At 41.9% G+C, this 19,562-nt stretch overlaps 1 protein-coding gene across 1 annotated transcript in view; it reads right to left on the bottom strand.

Moving 5' to 3' along the window:
* Nucleotides 1-350: 350 nt before the first annotated feature.
* Nucleotides 351-19,562, bottom strand: part of LOC141140083 (cytochrome P450 3A9-like) — a 74,465-nt gene continuing 55,253 nt past the window's right edge. The window contains exons 9-13 of the mRNA XM_073626885.1: nucleotides 19,353-19,428; nucleotides 12,229-12,389; nucleotides 6,804-7,030; nucleotides 3,868-4,030; nucleotides 351-942 (exon numbers count right to left, since the gene is read on the bottom strand). Coding sequence (XP_073482986.1) covers nucleotides 865-942; nucleotides 3,868-4,030; nucleotides 6,804-7,030; nucleotides 12,229-12,389; nucleotides 19,353-19,428 — 705 coding nt within the window. The 3' untranslated portion in view covers nucleotides 351-864. The remainder of the gene's footprint in view (nucleotides 943-3,867; nucleotides 4,031-6,803; nucleotides 7,031-12,228; nucleotides 12,390-19,352; nucleotides 19,429-19,562) is intronic.

Raw genomic sequence — 19,562 nt, 5'->3', positions numbered from 1 at the left:
TTCATGCAAATTGGATGTGGAAAAATCTGCATCCAATTCGCATGAGTGTGAACCCAACCCAAATGGGTACATACCAAAGCCTAAAATGTTGGTCTGGCTAAAATATATATATATATATATATATATATATATATATATATATATATATATATATATATATATATATATATATATATATATATATATATATATATTATGTGTGTGTATATGTTTAAATTAGCAGATATAGATGTTGTTCCTTGTACTATGACAATTCTGGAGGCCTTCTGTATGCCATAGGAATCTTATTCACTGTTGGTGCGACTGGCTCATTGCTTGTCAGATAAAAGATAAATGTCAAATTCCAGGCATTCTTTGTAATGGGAGTTTTATTATTGTTGAGAAACTTTCAAAGTTTTATTCACATCTAGGGTTGCATACACCGCTGTTTTCTGATTACAGTTGGATTGCACCAGGTGGTTACAATGAAGGCAGACCTCTCTATTTAGAAATCGGCTTGATATGCACATCATTCACCAAACATTTGCTGGCAAGAAATATAGTTTGTCTACGGGGGTTTGTTTTTTCCTAAAAATTGCAAGGTCTTCTCTACACATAATAATGTGTAGTCATGCTCCAGGTTATCATACTCCTTCCTACTGCAAAATGAGAACTTAGAAATGATAAACACTTGAGAAAAACTAGCTGCAGTGACAGAAAAATAAGTGTCATAAAAGTAATTTCATAAAGTTTGTGCACATTATATATCACATACTATGTTTTTCAGTTTAGCTGCATTTTATTTATAGTTTTTATTAAGAACATAAGAAAAGCAATATGAAATCTACAGCTAGAGGACCAATTCTTTATTTGGGCGTTCTTTTTTCAAGATCGAGATACAAATTTCAAAATAATTGGTTTCTTGGGCTGCATGAAACCATGAGTGCTGAACTCCATTGGGATCTGTACACGGAAAAAAAAAGGAAACAAACTTGTAAGCACCATAGCCAACAAAGCCAGAAAAGCAAATTATATTCTACAATAAAGGCTTTTGGGTAAAATGAATTGCAATTTTCTAACTTAATGTATTATTTTGATGTATCTTCCTCCTCAGCTATGTTTTCTTATTGTATACATTTTAGTGCTTGTTGCATCATTTGTCCTCCATAGTATGAATGTTAATACATGTAATGTGCATGCAAAACACATCTAACATGCACTGCAGTGTTTAAAAATGCATATGGTGAATGTAGACTTATAATAATAATAATTAGTGTGTGAGGTATCTCCTTCTTCAGAACAGTCAAGGGGTGGCAGACTGCCTGTTGTAAGTCACTTTTTTCATACTATTGCCCCTATCAGAAATTCATTGCTTAAAGTATAAAATACACAGGTGGTATTTCTCAGCTTCCAAGAGGTAAGGGGAGGGTATTTGAAGTCACATACTGCACAGCACAGAGCTGAGTATAATCTGAGACTTGAGTGGAGGGAAAGGACACACCTCCCTCTGCACATTCTCACAGGGAAACACGCATAGCTGACGGGGGTGGGTAGCATCACAATGGATTGCCTTGTGTAAGGTAAAGTTTCAGAAGTGACTCAGTGAATGCAGAAAGCAGAGGAAGGAGAGAGCAGACAGGATCCACAATAAATGTTATGGAATGAGGCATGTACATACTATATGAGAATGTGCTTTCATTTCAAAGGTTTACAACCAATTTAAAGCTAATATTAAGGAAGATATGCAAAATATACCAATTAAAGCAGCTATGTATTTATTGAAAAAAAAACAAATATATTTTAAATGCAATTAATATAATACATACATTTGACTTGATCTCAGTATACTGGAAGACTGTGAAAGAAAAAGATACTTTGGGCCAATCAGCCCCCTTGCATTCACATGCTACACTTGATACCAAAGAACACACTCGGAGATAGACAACCTCATAAGCCTGTTGCTGCTCCCTCACTGTCCAATCATAGACTGGGACCAGGGGAGTGACCTAGCTATGTTGTTTATTGGGAGCAGAGAAATCTCAGGTCATGTGGTTGGTTGTGCTATGTGGCAGGGTTGTGTAAATCTCAGGACTAGTAGACAAAAATGCTAACAATTTTGCAGGTAAAATAGAATCCATATGCATACCTCCCAACTTTTTGAAAAAATAATAAAGAGGGACAGCTTTTAGCACACAATATGTAGGGCAATTAATACAAGTTTTTTTTTTTTTTTCACAGAAAAATGTAAACAAACAGGAAAAAACTATATTATACATATTATTGGGCCTTCAAACACCATGTTTTCTGAATGACATTTGGTTATTATGATACTCTTTGGACTTTGTTGTTTTAATAAAGAATCTATCAGAATGGTGGAACTGAGTGTGTCGTCAGGAAAAAAAACTCAATTTTGACACACTGAACGTTTAAGACGAACAAATCAACATGTGGACAAAGAAAAATCATTGCCGCTCGTAAAGTGTATTTTTATAGGCATGGCTGGAAGAGGGACACACGTAATGACATCACTTCCAATTGTACAGTGGCACATTGCTATGTATGCAGGAAGTTATATTCTGTCTTACGATAATTTTCATACCGTTAGTAATCCGCCTTGGGTCCAATATGAAACTAGCATTCAAAAAACAGACGATCATTTGTCCAATTTTCTCATCTTCTGTACTAGTCATAAGGTCCCTAACTCACATTAATACATACGCTTACTAGGACCAATTTAGACAGGGGCCAATTATTCTACCAGCATGTCTTTGGAGCATTGGCTTATGATACACTTTAGGTATGGTCACATACATCCATACCAAAAATAAATGACACCATCAGAAAAAGCACCAAGGAACACTTTTACAATACGTTATAACTCCAAGAAGTATACTAATACAACACATGTTAAAGGTCATCTAGGGTCTCACACATTTACTTTTCAGGTATATCAGCAACCATCATCGAGATTAAAGTGTATTTATACCCAAAACTTTTTATTTTAGCTTTGGACAACACAAGGAAAGGTTAGAAACCCTGTCAGGTTTTACTGCTATCCAGGGCCCTGTTAGAGAGATTCCCCTCACTTTCTGTTCTGGGGACAACCTTTTACCAGACATGAAGTAAAGAAAAACTGCAACAGAGAAACAGAAAACAATAAAAAGCGGACAAATGTTCCAGCATTTCCATATGTAAAAATAGCTTTTTACATCTGTCTGTGTTGCTGATAGAGAGGTTCCCTCTCACTTCCTGTCCTGGGGACATCCTTTTTACCAGACAGGAGGTGAAGAATTCTCTCCAACGGAGTTCTAAACTTACCCATTCTATCCAAAAATAAAGACATTTTGGCTATAGATAAATTTCAACAGAATGTAGGATTTTGTCAATGATGAAGCCTGGCTCCAATCAAAACTTTTTTTTTTTTCTTGTTTTGGATTGAGTAGAGAAAGGTTAGAGCCTTTTCCCAGTTTATTGTTGTCTGACTCCCTGTTGAGGAGATTTTTTCCTCACTTTCATTTCTAGTTCGTGAGCAGGAATCTCCAACATGGAGACACGAACTGTAAAAGAACTAAAAAAAGGTTATAAGCCTTCCACAAGCTCATAAACAGGTGTTCCTGTTGCTGAGTCCCCAACTGTGATCAGATAGCAACAAAAAACTGGTCCTACAAAGCATGGGGGAGGAAACGGCCCCAATTGAATCACATAAATGGCATGGGTTCTAGACTTCTCAAATTCTATCCAAAACTAAAAAATCTTTTAGCTGGAATTCCACTTTAAGAACTAAAAAAGATAATACCTAAATTAACGCTTTTGTCAAATAGATGTACTGTACATGTAGAGTGAGATGGATAATACTATCTTTATAAAAAGTGCAGAGACTTAGCTCACCAGCGTGTCTTCACAGGGTCGACATGTGAAGTGCTGAAGGATGGACGCTGTTGCTACTTTCATGCTTAGCAATGCAAACCTCATTCCAATGCAGTTTCGTGGCCCATCTCCAAAGGGAATGAAAGTGTATGGAGTATGACTTTCTCTGTTTTCCTTGCTAAACCTGCAAAAAAAATATTACTGCCTAATGATAACTTACTATGGGTTGTAGTAGTGTTTTTTCAGGTTGTATAAGGGGTCTTTTGTAAGAATAAAGCACACAACCCTATTACAGTAGTTATACATCAAAAGTACATAAAACAAGACAAAGGGATATACCTCTCCCCGGTACATAGCCCATACCAACAGAGTGTTTGACTTATATTTTAAGTAAAGCTTGGAATGTTGGATCAGATCAGGTATTTGAGAAATGGTACTTTACTATGTTAAAGTACTTTATTTTTTACTATACTATATTACTACTATTTATGTTTGAGATCTATTCTAAGAAAGCTTTTTTTTTTTTTTTGCATAAGGTTATAAACTACTTGCATACATATCATATTTCTACAATTGAAAAAAAAATCTGATTGGCTTTATATGGGCAACAACAAATTCTTATTTCAGTAAATAAAATACATTGCAGGTTTTCGGATAGCCACCTTTTTTGATTGCCAGTTCATATCAGATAATAATTTAAAAAGTTGTCACTGTGAACTGATATCAGGAGCTTGACATCTTCCAGTTTAGGGTCAAACTGGAGTGTTCGCAGAAGGAAATGATAAGGGTCAATAGAGCCTCTATGGATCTCTCAAGTATTGAATTCTGTCAGTTGCATTTAATTCTATTGTTTTCCAGAGGCTATTGAAGCAGAGGCCCTGATTGTTGAAATCCTCAATGTATCTGTCAGGGGCTTAATTGCAATTAATAGTAGTATCAATTGACACAACTGCAATTGCATCTACAGTATCTCACAAAAGTGAGTACACACCTCTCAATTTTGTAAATAATTGATTATATCTTTTCATGTGACAAATCTGAAGAAATTACACTTTGCTACAATGTAAATTAGTGAGTGTACAGCTTGCATAACAGTGTAGATTTGCTGTTACCTCAAAATAACTCAACACACAGCTATTAATGTCTAAACCGCTGGCAACAAAAGTGAATACACCCCTGAGTGAAAATGTCCAAATTGGGCCCAAAGTGTCAATATTTTGTGTGGCCACCATTTTCCAACACTGCTTTAACCCTCTTGGACATGGAGTTCACCAGAGCGTCACAGGTTGCCACTGGAGTCCTCTTCCACTCCTCCAAGATGACATCACAGAACTGGTGGATGCTAGAGACCTTGCTCTCCACTTTCTGTTTGAGGATACCCCACAGATGCTCAATAGGGTTTAGGTCTGGAGACATGCTTGGCCAGTCCATCACCTTTACCCTCAGCTTCTTTAGCAAGGCAGTGGTCATCTTGGAGGTGTGTTTGTGGTTGTTATCATGTTGCAATACTGCCCTGCGGCCCAGTCTCCGAAGGGAGGGGATTATGCTCTGCTTCAGTATGTCACAGTACATGTTAGCATTCATGGTTCCCTCAATGAACTGTAGCTCCCCAGTGCCGGCAGCACTCATGCAGCCCCAGACCATGACACTCCCACAACAATGCTTGACTGTAGGCAAGACACATTTGTCTTTGTACTCCTCACCTTGTGGCGCCACACATGCTTGACACCATCTGAACCAAATAGGTTTATCTTGGTCTCATCAGACCACAGGACGTGGTTCCAGTAAAGCATGTCCTTAGTCTACTTGTCTTCAGCAAACTGTTTGTGGGCTTTCTTGTGCAAAATCTTTAGAAGAGGCTTCCTTCTGGGATGACAGCCAAGCAGACCAATTTGCAGTGTGCAATGTATGGTCTGAGCACTGACAGGCTGACCCCCCCCCACCCCTTCAATCTCTGCAGCAATGCTGGCAACAATCGTATGTCTATTTCCCAAAGACAACCTCTGGATATGACGCTGAGCACGTGCACTCAGCTTCTATGGTCAACCATGGCAAGGCCTGTTCTAAATGCAACCTGTCCAGTTAAACCGCTGTATGGTCTTGGCCACTATGCTGCAACTCAGTTTCAGGGTCTTGGCAATCTTCTTATAGCCTAGGCCATCTTTTTGTAGAGCAACAGTTCTTTTTTTTTCAGATTCTCAGAGAGTTCTTTGTCATGAGGTGCCATGTTGAACTTCCAGTGACCAGTATAAGAGTGAGAGCGATAACATCAAATTTAGCACACCTGCTCCCCATTGACACCTGAGACTTTGTAACACTAACAAGTCACAGGACACCGGAGAGGGAAAATGGCTAATTGGGACCAATTTGGACATTTTCACTTCAGGGTGTACTCACTTTTGTTGTCAGCGGTTTAGATATTAATGGCTGTGTGTTGAGTTATTTTGAGGGGACAGCAAATTGACACTGTTCTACAAGCTGTACACATTACTTTACATTTTAGCAAAGTGTAATTTCTTCAGTGTTGTCACATGAAAAGATATAATAAAATATTTACAAAAATGTGATGGGTGTACTCACTTTTGTGAGATACTGTATATAGGTGGAGGTCTAACTGTTCAATATGACCTTTGCCAGTGATTTACACAGTATAGAAGTTTAACATATTTCATAAATGTGGTACTAAAACGTAACCTCCGTAGAGTGTGGTCCAAAGGGAGATCCACAAAATCAGTGAAATGCCCAGCACCCATCTACTTGTATTTTTGCCATATATGATCTGTGTATATTCAGGTAGCCTTTTTGGCTTGGATGTATAATCGTTATTATAACGATTACGATTTTATCCTCAAGATAATAAACATCTTAATTTTAATTTTGAAGCAGGGAAATGGGTCAGTAAGATCCAATAAGGATGGGAATTTATGAACAGTATGCCGGTATCTTCTGTACTATACCTTTCAGGTCGAAACTCTTCAGGCTCTGGCCAGTATTCTGGGTTATTATGCAACACATATGCTGGGATCATACAGACCATTCCTTGTGGTATGGTGACACCATTGATTTCAACAGTTTTCTTTGAAACCCTCTCCACTCTTCCTCCAGGAGGGTACATTCGGAGAGTTTCCTGAATCACCATATCCAAATATTCCATTTTCATCAGAATATCATAAGTGGGGCTGGCCTGAGAGGGTGACATTAAATAAGTACACTCAAGCAAATAATACAAAAATCACACTTTATTATATATCCAAATGCTGTAATTTAGTTTGCTAAGGCCCTCTGCATCATAAACAATGGCTATTTTTGTACAGTCAAATGTTGTTGTTCACCTTTTTTGTATTCATTTTTTGCAGAGATAGCTAGCTAAGGGGGGTACCACATTCAATATAAACTGTTAGAAAATTGTTTTGGACATTTGAGCAGACTTTACTGGTACCAGAAGGAACACTATATAATTTTACAAAAAAAGATTGTTTATTAAATATTCCAAAATTGATAAAAGTGTACATTAAAACAAGAGAATTAAGAGCTCTCATTTATATAACCCCAGGTATAAAAATATATATTCCCTATACTGCCAAGTCAAACAAGGTCAACGTTTCGTTGTTGCTTGTTCAGGACCTATTTCCACTGACTGCAAGCAAAGGGATTATAGTAAATAGAGCCCTCTCATAAGTGGCATGCCATGTGCTACTCAGGCATGACCAGATCAGCGAGGCATTTACTAGATCAAAACCGACCAGAAAATACATCTAATGTCCCAATAGGACCAGCAGATTCACAACAACACTGCACCAAAGTGACTATTCCTTTTCCACAGCATCTAGGGTCGCCCTCCTATTGATTCCCATACACAATGGTTCAGGATGAATGATAAAATGGACTGTGTAAAAGCTTTCAAATAACCAGCAAGGGATCAACTAGAGCCAGTTAACTGGCATACATTGATTCCCAATGATTAATATTAGCGGGTACTAGATCAAATCCGTGCTAATTGTGGCTGCAAAGGTAGATCTGTTCAACAGAGGTTTTTGGATGAACACGCTGCCCTATTCATTTTTTGCATCTCAGTGCTGCTGATCCTATCCAGCTTTTTTAGCCATTTCCTGTCTACATACACACACTCCAGCATCAGCCCCAAATCATCACTTTGCATTGGCTTACTGATAGTGACATCAGTTAACCATCCCTGTAGAATGTGTGTTGGCATGGCTGCTTGTACTCTTAAGCAGGAGCACATGTGACAGGTGACATTACATGGGCAGCAGTACATTTATGCTATTTACATTATAAATCAATATATCATACTTTAAATTCAAGCTGAGAAATTTGTTTTGTAAAATGAATTTTCCATTACAGTAACCTTTCTTTATTTGCTGATGTGTTGATCCAGAGGTAGACAAAAAAAAAAAAAAACAAAAGTGAAAAAGTAGAAAAATAAGCAAAGAAAAAAATTAGGAGGAAACCTCTACTGGACTGGGTGAGATTTATTTAGCTAACGCTTACATTAAAAATCAATATAACATGCTTCCAATTCAAGCTGAGAAATGTGAAATATTTGTTCTGTAAAATGAGTTTTCAGTTTCAGCAACCTTTCTATATTTGCTGATGTGTTGATCCAAAGGCAGACAAAAAACCTAAAGTGAATAAGTAGAAAAATAACCAAAGAAAAAAAAATCATGGGGAAAAGTCTAGTGGACTATATGCGATTGATTCTACTAAAAGTTACGTTTTATGTTTATCTGCAAATCAGATCTTTCTAAAACCTCTGAAAGCTGTTTAAAGTGGACCTGTGAGAATGGAAAAATGTTTCCAAAGCTAACTTGGGTTTAAAAGTCCAGGCTCCAGACCCTCATGCTGATTTTGGCTACGATAACTACGGAGTGGCTGAACAGGCATGGCAACAACAAAGTATAAAAAGTCAGAGCTGTCATCCTACATAATTATTCTTAGTTAATGATGCCAGTATCAAGATGACAGCTTTTTTTTTTGGCATTTTTAAAGCTAGGTAAGCAAAAGCAGTGTGATATAGGAATTTCACTTCCTTTTTTTTTTTTTTTTTTTGACTTGGGTCAGACAGCATGCCACCGTTGAATTCCTTTTGTCTGGGGCTCCCCAGAGATCCCATTATTCTTAGGGGCAGAAGAGTGAGATATACAGTAACACCCTTGGGAACTCTAGGCAAGGCACAGCCTGGCCCAACCAAGATACAGTCCCACTACTGAGCTCTCCCTCTTCAGCCAGCACAAATCTCTCTATCACTGCACACAGATCCATGTTCAAGAGTACCTCCCCACTTTGTAAACAGTGGCGTCTCCAGCTTTCATATTTAGGGGGGGCACATGGGGGGACAGGGACAAAAGTAGGGGGCAACTATGAAATGCATATATAGATATATATCGATATATATCGATATATAGATATAGATATATAAATATATACTGGGGCCCTTTACTACGACCCCACAACGGCCCTTTCACATGTTCTGCAGTGAGCTCCCTTCCTACTGTATTGGGGTCCCCCAGGGTGGCAGAAAACAAGATATATATGTCACCAGCATACCAAGAAAATATAAGGATCCAAAGCAGTGGGAGAACTATCAGGGTTGCAAAGGTTGTCTTGCCTCCGGGCCCTGGTGTTCTGCCACTGTGGGAGTTCCCCAGCCTCCTCTTGCTGTCCTGCCCCTGCTATTGACAGTGCTGGTCTGGCATCTCTTGAAATTTACAGGCTGGTTCTCCTGTCCTAATGACAGAAGAAATCAGTCTGTTTTTTCAGTAACTGAGAGTCCTGCTGGAGTCCTTCTCTCGCTCTTCTCCCTGCCAATGAGGATGCAGGGGAAGGAGCAGATCAGGCGGCCGTGGTTGTGTGAGCGCTCGCATTATGCAGTGTCAGCAAGCAGAGGGAGGGGGAGGAATCACCCGCAGGAGCTGACTGGGGACTCTCTCCCTCTTAGACATTGACTTTTTGTTAAAAAAAAACAAATTTTTTTTTTTATTTGGGGGGGGGGGGGGCGCACATGGTGGGGCACAGCATAATGTTGGGGGGGTCAGGGCCCCCTCTGCCCCCCCCCAGGGACGCCATTGTTTGTAAATAACATAAGTTTAGGCTGGATTGCATAATAAACAATCCAAACTTTGCTGTTTAAATCAAGTGAACAGTGATATATCAGTGGCAGTTATTACTCCACAGGCACATCTGAAACACTCAGACACCCATGTCATCATTTGCTTTGTTATCAAAGCATGTTCTTCAGGTTTAAGCTACAGTCTGTGTACAGAACACCTCCAGGTAGCCATATTGCATTGAATTTTACAGAAAATTACAGAGCTGCAGATTGAAAAGGAAAGGTATTTTTTAATAACATTTTAATTACAATATGACTTGAGTCACAATTGTATATGTATTATTATTATTATTATTATTATTATTATTATTATTTTATTATTTTTTTTTTTTCCCACAAAAGTAAATTTACTTCCCGCCCGGCCTATAGCAGATTGACAACCGAGAAGTGGTTCTGTTATCCCGACTGAGCGCCATATGATGTCCATCAGGATAACATGCCGGCGGGGGTGCGCATCACGGCGATCGCTATTTCGGCGTGTCAATCTGACACGCCGCATCTCCGATTGTGGTAAGGAGCCTCTGCCAGAGGCTTCTTACCACTAGATCAGCTGTGACCAATCACAGCTGATCATCGTGGGAACCAGGAAATGCCGGTAAATGGCATTCCTCGGTTCACGCTGACAGGGAGAGCCGATCAGCAGCTCTCCCTGTTGATTATCAGCACAGCCCCCATCAGATGTGCCAATCAGTGCCCAACAGCTGCCAGTCAGTGCCCTCTCAAAAAAATCTCTCATTTCCCACCACAGTGCCAATCAGAGCCCACCACAGTGCCAATTAGTGCCTAGCAGTAACCAATCAGTGTCACCTGTCAGTGCCACAAATCGGTGCCCAATCAATGCCCATCAGGCACCCCAGAGGTGATCAAATACCACCACTATTTGTGGGAAGAAAATTATAAAAATGTATAAAAATACATTTAATTTGGGTACAGTGTTACATGACCGCGCAATTGTCATTCAAAGTGCGACAGGGCTGAAAGCTGAAAATTGTCCTGGGCAGGAAGGGGCGAAAGTGCCCTGTATTGAAGTGGTTAAAGGACTTCTATACCCCTACAGCAGCTCCTATATTATTCCTTACAGGCTCCATAAAATACCTTTGGCTAGCTAGTGACTATATAGGGAATATTCTGGACCAATCACTTTTTTAAAATGGACAATTATAACAGTTTTTTTTCCAAGTACAGGCTTCCATTCCACATTTTAATCAGAAATGTCATTCCAACACAGTAACACTGTGAAATCCCTTCTTAGGACCGTACCTTTGATGCTTCTACATTGTGGTTGCATGGGAAATGCCTATGATGTCTTTCTGACATCATCAAGATTTCCAGTTTCCAGCATTAATAGTCAGTCTACAGGAGGCCAGATATATGACACAATTGCAGCACTTCCTCCATTCCTGCTTCTAGATGCAAATTGCTGCCTGATGTGATTGATACTTTTTAGAGCTGTACTGGCAAGCAGTCATATCATGCCTACAAATGCAACCTCCCCTTAGACCCCTTTCACACTGGGGCGGTTTGCAGGCACTATTGCGCTAAAAATAGCACCTGCAAACCGACCTGAATCAGCCGCTGCTGTGTCTCCAGTGTGAAAGCCTGAAGGCTTTCACACTGGAGCGGTGCGCTAGCAGGACGGGAAAAAAAGTCCTGCTAGCAGCATCTTCGCAGCGGTGAAGGAGCGGTGTATACACCGCTCCTGCCCACTGAAATCAATAGGGCAGCGCGGCAATACCGCAGGCAGAGGCGCTTTGCGGTGGTGTTTAACCCTTTCTCATCCGTAAAACTGTCCCTGCTAGCGGGCGAATATTGCCGCTAAAACGACGATAAAGCACCGCTAATAATAGCGGCGCTTTACCGCTGACGCACCTCCAGCCCCAGTGTGAAAGGGGCCTAAGTGTTTACAGCTAGCTCACTTCAATTTTGATTTACTGCTTGCTGATAACAGCATGTAATAGATTACAGCCATACGCGATCTACTGCTGCAAAGGTTACTTGGGAAGTTACCAAAAAACAAAATGCGGAAAGATGAAAATTTTATAAAAATATAATTACCCCTCATTTTCACAGCTCTTACTCTGAAGAAACCTTTCCATATTTGACGAAGAATTCTCTTTTCATCTAGACGTAAAGAGTGCCCCCTTGTCCTCTGTGATGACCTTCAAGTGAATAACTCAACACCAAGTTCACGAGATGGTGATGTGTTATACGTGAATTACAGATTTAAAGCTGCTTATCACCAGCTAGATTCTTACCTTGTTAGGAAGATATGAGTCAACTTCCTCTTGCAGTTTTAGCTGTACATCAGGGTGTGTTGCGAGGTTATGAAATAGATAGGTCAGCGTCAAACTAGTGGTCTCATATCCAGCGAGTATAAAAACAATGGATTGGGCCATTATTTCCGAATCTGTCATTGCTGTAGAGATGGATTCAAGGGTTATGAGTTCTAGTAATGATATTTTAAATCGTGCTTATTCTACAGCAAAGTCTAGTATACACTTCTTGGATTGGTGAAATCTTGGTGCTTTCTGGGTTCTAGGGTCAGTGTAATGCCGCGTACACATGAGCGGAATTTCCGCCAGAAAGAGTCCGATGGGAGCTTCTCATCGTATATTCTGACCGTGTGTATGCCCCATCGGACTTTTTCTGTCAAATTCAGATGGACATAGATAGAGAACATGTTCTATTTTTTTTCCGACGGAACAAATTACTATCGGGAAAAAACGCTCGTCTGCATGCTGTTCCGACGCACCAAAAACGACGCATGCTCTGAAGAAAGTACGAGACGGAAGCTATTGGCTATTGAACTTCCGTTTTCTAGTCCCTTCGTACGTCACAGCGTTCTGGGCGGTCGGAATTTGGTGTGACCGTGTGTTGCAAGACAGCTTGAGCGGAATTCCATTGGAACTCCATCGTAAAAACCTTCAGAGTTTATTCCGACGGCAAAACCGGTCATGTGTACAGGGCATAACACCTGTGACAGATTAACAATACAGACCTAACATGTTCTTATCCTTCTAGAGTGTCCTTAGAAGATTTAAGACCTCTTATTTTCAAGCAGAGCTGTAATTTTGCAGCAACTTACATGCTTCAGAATAGGTTTGTAAGATGGTAACTACCTATTGTATGTGTTTTGAAGCCTTGTACATATGGGCTTTGGCTTGTAAAAGAGCATTGTGTACTGCAGGGTTTTAGAAAACATTTGCAAAGCATCAGCAAGCTTTAAACAGATTTCTTAAACTCTTCAATACACCCTTCTGCTCCAGTGCAGGGATGTTAAACACAAATCTTACAATTAGTCTTGTCTATCACATTAAAACAGAAGTAACCCTTTCTATCCTTTACAGCCAAGAAAGTGGCCATCTTATGCCTCCTACACATGATCAGATAATCGTACGACTTATCGTTCGCGTTTCGTTGCATAATACTAATATCGACTACAACAGTGCAAAATGCGCTCTACGAAATGTATGATTTTTGTCGTGCGATTCTGGAAAACCTTCCTGTTTGCCTAGCTACGTACCGAAAATGATGTCAAATACGTGTGACCCCTGTATCCGCCACACCTTTTGGCTATTTCCATTCGTATTGCTCTTCCATCTCGTATTTCCGATCATGCGCGTTGCTTGTCTATCGATTTTTAGTGGACGCATACTGTACTGATTAAACGATTGTCATTTGCTGGGCTATCGTCCGAGCAAAGTTTTCATATTTGTCCCTTTGGATATTGTTGGACAGACTGTCGACAGACTGTTGTGATCAGCTGTCGAAATCTGTGTACTAATGATCAGACTATAGCGCAATCAATCCAAAAGCAATTTTTATCAGATTATCTGATCGTGTGTACGAGGCATTAGTCTTTGATCTGTAGCTGCCGTGGTGCTATACATGTGATCAGTTATGACACCAGCCAAACAAGCAGGCTTCAGCAGGCTTTCAGCATACTTCAGTGCTACGTGCAATCTAGATTTATACTAGTAATGAACACACGTAGGTGAGAATGGACCCAAAGTGTTTCCCTTGGTTTTTCACACTAAACGGCAGTGCATAGATGTGAACCAACCACATAGGAAATAATGGGATTTCTACCTGACATGCATATCATACAGCAAATTCAAGTGATTTGTGGCTTCAAAATGGACAAGTGGGAACAGGTTCAATGCCTGTTAGCAACTTGTTAAAACAACCAGCACTTATATTAGGATGTGTTCTAATCGGACACTGTCAGCCCTGTGATTGGGCAATTCTATGGCCGCTGTGATCACTTTAACATAAAAGCCAGTGGGTAGGTCCTTCTGTCAATACAATGTCCTGGCAGGGGGAATTATTCCATCCATCTCATTTGTGTGATAAAAAATAACTATCCATCTATAGCCAGTTTTAGTCTAATCTGGGAAAGTGATACTAAAGTGATTGTAAGGCTTATTTTTTTTAATTAAAATAATAAACATGTTATACTTACCTAGTCTGTGCAATAGTATTGCACAGAGCAGCCCTGAATCTCCATTTGTTGGGTCCCCCCGTCGGCACTCTTGGCTCCTCCACTTTTGGGTGCACCACCATAGGAAGCCACTTCTTATGGGGGCACACTTGCAGGCTCGCTCCTGAGCCAGACTGTGTGCAGCTATAGACACACATAGCATGGCTTGGCCCCGCCTCCTGCTCCATCCTACATAGTTACATAGTTAGGTTGAATAAATACACCAGTCCATCCAGTTCAACCTGAGTGAGTGTGGGTGCGTGTCTACAATTGTCCCTATCCCTGTACATTGTGTCTCATTAAGATGCTCTTCTATTATATTACTATTTATTTAAGGTACCCAGTTTTTATCCAGCACTCCACACATACATCACGCAATCACATCAGTCCCTACCCTCAAGGAGCCCACAATCCAAGGTCCCCAACTCACATTTATATACTAGGGCCAATTTTGGAAAGAAGCCAATTAACCTTCCAGCATGTCTTTGGAGTGTGGGAAGAAACCGGAGTACCCGGAGGAAACCCAAGCAGGCACAGGGAGAACATGCAAACTCCAGGCAGGTAGTGTCGTGGTTGGGATTCAAACCAGCGACCCTTTTTACTGCTAGGTGAGAGTGCTACCCACTACCCCACTGTACTGCCCATAAATCCTCATAGGATTTGATTGACAGGAGCCCATGGCTCTCACGAGTCCTGTGAGGAGAGTAAGAGAGCAGTGATGCTGCACTCAGGCACAGTGCTGGATCAATATAGGACTCAGGTAAGTATTTAGGGAGGTGAGGGCGTACTATAACCAATGGGATATTTTTTCTCCCTAATGCAGGGAATGCATTAAGGAAATTACCTACCTTTAGAACCACATTAAGTGTACCTCCCATTAAACCTTGTCTCCCAATCAATATTTGGTGTGACTACCCTTTGGCTTCAAACCAGCATCAGTTCTTACACCTGCACACTTTGTACCTTTGCACAAAGTCGGGGATTTTGTAGGATTAGAGTCTGATGTATAAATGATCAATTATACCAAGCAGGTACAAATGATCATCAATTTCATATGTAGGTTGAAACAGAGTCATTAACTGAAACAGTAACAGCTGTTTAGGAGGCTTAAAACTGGGTGAGGAACAGCCAAACTCTGCTACCAGGCCCAGACTGGGACAAAAAAAAGGCCCGGGCATTTTAGCCTGAACAGCCCATGACATCCTGACAGAGGTGGGGGGGAGGCGGGAAACAACACTGGGGGAGGGGCTGGAGAGCACAGTGGGGGACGGAGAGCACAGGGGAGCCAGAGAGCATGGGGGGGTGAAGAGCACAGGAGGCTGGAGAGCATGGGGGGTGGAGAGCACGGGGGCGGATAACACGGGAGCAAAGAGAACGGGGTGGCTGGAAAGCACAGGGGATTAGAGCGCACAGAGGGGGTTTGGAGAGCATGGGGGGTGGAAAGCACGGGGGAGCTGGAGAGCACTGGGGTGCTGGAGAGCACAGGGGGGTGTGGAGAGCACGGGGAGGTGGAGGAGCACAGGGGGGGGCTGGAGAGCATAGGGAGGCCTGAGAGCACGGGGGCCTGAGAGCACAGGAGGCTGAGAATGGGGGGGCAGCAGAAAGAGAAGCTGGATAGGAGGAGCGGTGGGGGCTGCTGCATATAGAAGAATCAATCTCTCTATTTTCCTCCTGCAGCTTCTGAATGCCTGCGGGAGGGAGAGGAGGAGAAGCAGGCTTTAAGAGACTGCAGGAGGAAACTACAGAGATTTAATCTTCTATATGCAGCTGCCCCACCCCATGCACCTTATCCAGGTGCATTGGGAGCTGCACTCACTTTCACTCTGGTACGGTGTCTCCTTCAGCTCCTCCCTCTTCATGATCACAGGTCAGCTGACTTGTAGTTTCTGCCCCCGACTGAAATTAGCTGGTGGCCAGCCGGCCGCAGAGAGGCCGAGTGAGCAGTGCAGGCTCAAGGAGCAGCCCAGTTGCCTTTGGCCCCACGTGCAGCCTGGTGTGCCCTATGTAACAGGTCTGTGACAGACCTAGCCGAGAGAGAGACTTTGAGGGGACTGAATGCTAGCCTCTTGCCGATCGATCGTGGGCCCTGGCATTTGGAGGAATGGTGCTCTTTGTGAGCTGTATGCCTGGGGACCCTTGAGGTGGTATTACTGTGGATTTGGGTCCTGGTCCCTCAGGACACACAGACTCTGGGGACCCTGGATTTGCCATATTAGAAATACTGGCTGATTCATAATGCTGGGACAAATACTGTTAGGAGATGCTGATGTCAATTCCAGCCACCTGTCTGTCTGTTGCCTGGTAGAATGTGTATTGTAAATAAGTCTAGTATGGGAGTCATTAGATCCCCATTGTTTGTGTTAATTAATTCTGCTATTGTGTGAACAAGAGTTCGGTGTTGATTTGTGATAATGTTGATTGGGTTTTCTGAGCTACAAGACGTCCAGTCTGGCCTAAAGGTCATGTCTGAGTCATCTAGGCTGTCTAAAGGGATTAGTTAATTAGCCCATGTTAGTTAGGTTTCTGGTCACAGGTGTATGTTCAGAGTAATATGAGCAGGGGGTATACACCTCCTCTTTTACTGTATAAAAGAGCCTGTATTTCTTTAAAAAAAAAGAGATTCCGGTTTGAACTTACATACAGCCTGCCTGGTGTTTGTTCTGAGCTATCACAACTGGGTTAGAACGGCACATAGCTGTAGTCCTAATCCCAGAGCATCGGATAACCGAACAATCAGATGTTGCGATCTGCAATCTGATTCTATAGCCGCAGAGGAGTGTCGGGAGAGTGGAATCGAGCGAGCAGGGGCTCGTTACAAGGTCATACATCATGGTAAGACTGAGCACAGCAACAAGACACAAGGTAGTTATACTGCATCAGCAGAGTCTCTCCCAGGCAAAGATTTCAAAGCAGACCGGGGTTTCAAGATGTGCTGTTCAAACTCTTTTGAAGAAGTACAAAGAAACAGGCAACGTGGAAAACAATAGGCGCAGTAGTTGGCTAAGGAAACATAAAGAAGATAAAAGAAACATAATGATTACTTCCCTTCAACATCAGCAGATGTCCAGCAGTAGCACAGAACTGTCGGAAACCAATGGGACCCAGGTACACCCATCTACTGTCCAGAGAAGTCTGGCCAGAAGGGTCTTCATGGAAGGATTGCAGCCAAAAAGCCATACCTCCAATGTGGAAACAAGGCTAAGCAACTCCACTATGCATTATAACCTAGGAAATGGGGTGCAGAAAAATAGCAGTTGATGCTCTGGACTGCTGAGTCAAAATCTGAAATATTTGGCTGTAGCAGGAAGCAGTTTGTTTGCCAAAGGGTTGGATAGTGGTACAATGAGTACTGCAGGCAACAGTGAAGCATGGTGGAGGTTCCTTGCAAGTCTGGGAATGCATTTCTGCAAATGGAGTTGAAAATTTTGTTAGGGTCAATGATGTCTTCAATGCTGAGAAATCCATCATGTCATATCATCAGGGAGGCATGTGATTGGCCCCAAATTTGTTCTGCAGCAGGACAACGACCCCAAAAATACAGCCAATGTCATTAAGAACTATCTTCAGTGTAAAAAAGAACAAGGAGTCTTGTAAGTGATGGTATGACTCCCACAGAGCCCGGTTTTCAACATCGAGTCTGTCTGGCATTACATGAAGAGACAGAAGGATTTGAGGCAGCCTAAATCTGCAGAAGATATGTGGTTAGTTCTCCAAAATATTTGGAACACCCGATCGGCGGAGTTCCTTCAAAAACTGTGCAAAGTGTATTTAGCGCCACCCCCATAGGAGCAGCTTGGTAATTTTTGGATTCTCTGGACTGAATCTTGACTCCAAGAACAACCTCAGCCCCTCCGACACACACACCTGGTTGAATATAAATAACTGCAAGCATAAGGACACCAATATATATTACCTTTTTGCCTGATTGTGGGTTGCTACCAGGAAAATAGACACACACATGTTTAGTAATAAATGTGTAGTGCTACCCCGTAGGAGACCCTGGTGAATATGGGTACCTCCCACCCTGCACAGCCAGGCACACAAATTTTCCACACCTGGAGTCAGGAATCAGTCCTTGCAGCTTTGTTTTTGTATTTTATTAGGGGAGTTGAACTTGGATAGGGGATAGTGTTATTATGGGATGCACACTTGATCAACACAGAATCTTTTAGGGACACAACTATATACACAAAGTATACTGTATATACATTTCTCCTCTTTTACCTCTAGCACAATCTTGCTTGTAAACCTACATCTCCCAGGACTAGCTAGCACTGAAAAGATGATCCAACACAGATTCAGTCAGATCCAGAGCAAGTGCCCTTTGCAGGCAGGGACCGCGGGCCCCTTTGGTAGTTTAGCAGAAAAGAGGTCTTAGTGCTTAGCTGTCCTATTCCTGTGGCTACTCATCCCAGTACTACCTCTTCAGGCACCGCCAGCCCGCCTGGCTGAAGCTGCCCCTTTCACTAGCCCTCCTGGCTACTTCTCCACAGTCCTCCCAGACTGACTCTGCATCCATCCAAGACTGCTTGAACCTAGTCCCTTCAGGCATGCCTCTCAGTGCTCTGACTGCAACACTCACCAGCCTACCTGGCTGTCTTCCTCCCTGGAGATTTGCCCGGCAGTGTTCTCCTGCTGCCCTCTCCTTGCTCCAGTACCTCCTAGTCAGGATCCCCCTGTGTGTCTTAAAATTAACATCTCCTAAACGGTGCACGTTTAGGAGATGTTCACCCTGCATGCAGCTGACATCTGCGTTCTAAAGGTCCGGTATACCTTGCCAGACCTTTAGAGCTTCTTGCCAGAACCGAGGGCTCCCACGCTGTTCACTTTAAGAGATTAAAGCACCATGTAAATGTTAATGTAAATTAAAAGAAAGCATAATGATGGAAGTCAGCTTACCTTTTTGTTCTTTGTCCAGACCACTGATGTCTTCTGTTTTGGAATCTAGCATAAGCTGTAGGAAGTCCACACGACCCTGTTGATTAAAACATAACAAACAAACGTGATGACATACATCGCATTGATAAAATTTAAGACAGTGGCAGATCTGTATTTTTATGCCACCTTCCACCCTCATCATAAAAGCAAGCATCAAGCAAAACACTGCAT

Source organism: Aquarana catesbeiana, linkage group LG04 (assembly GCF_042186555.1).
Source record: "Aquarana catesbeiana isolate 2022-GZ linkage group LG04, ASM4218655v1, whole genome shotgun sequence".
Classification (NCBI taxonomy): domain Eukaryota; kingdom Metazoa; phylum Chordata; class Amphibia; order Anura; family Ranidae; genus Aquarana; species Aquarana catesbeiana.
Note: the sequence above shows the minus strand (reverse complement) of the source record. Positions and strands in the feature narration are given on the sequence as shown.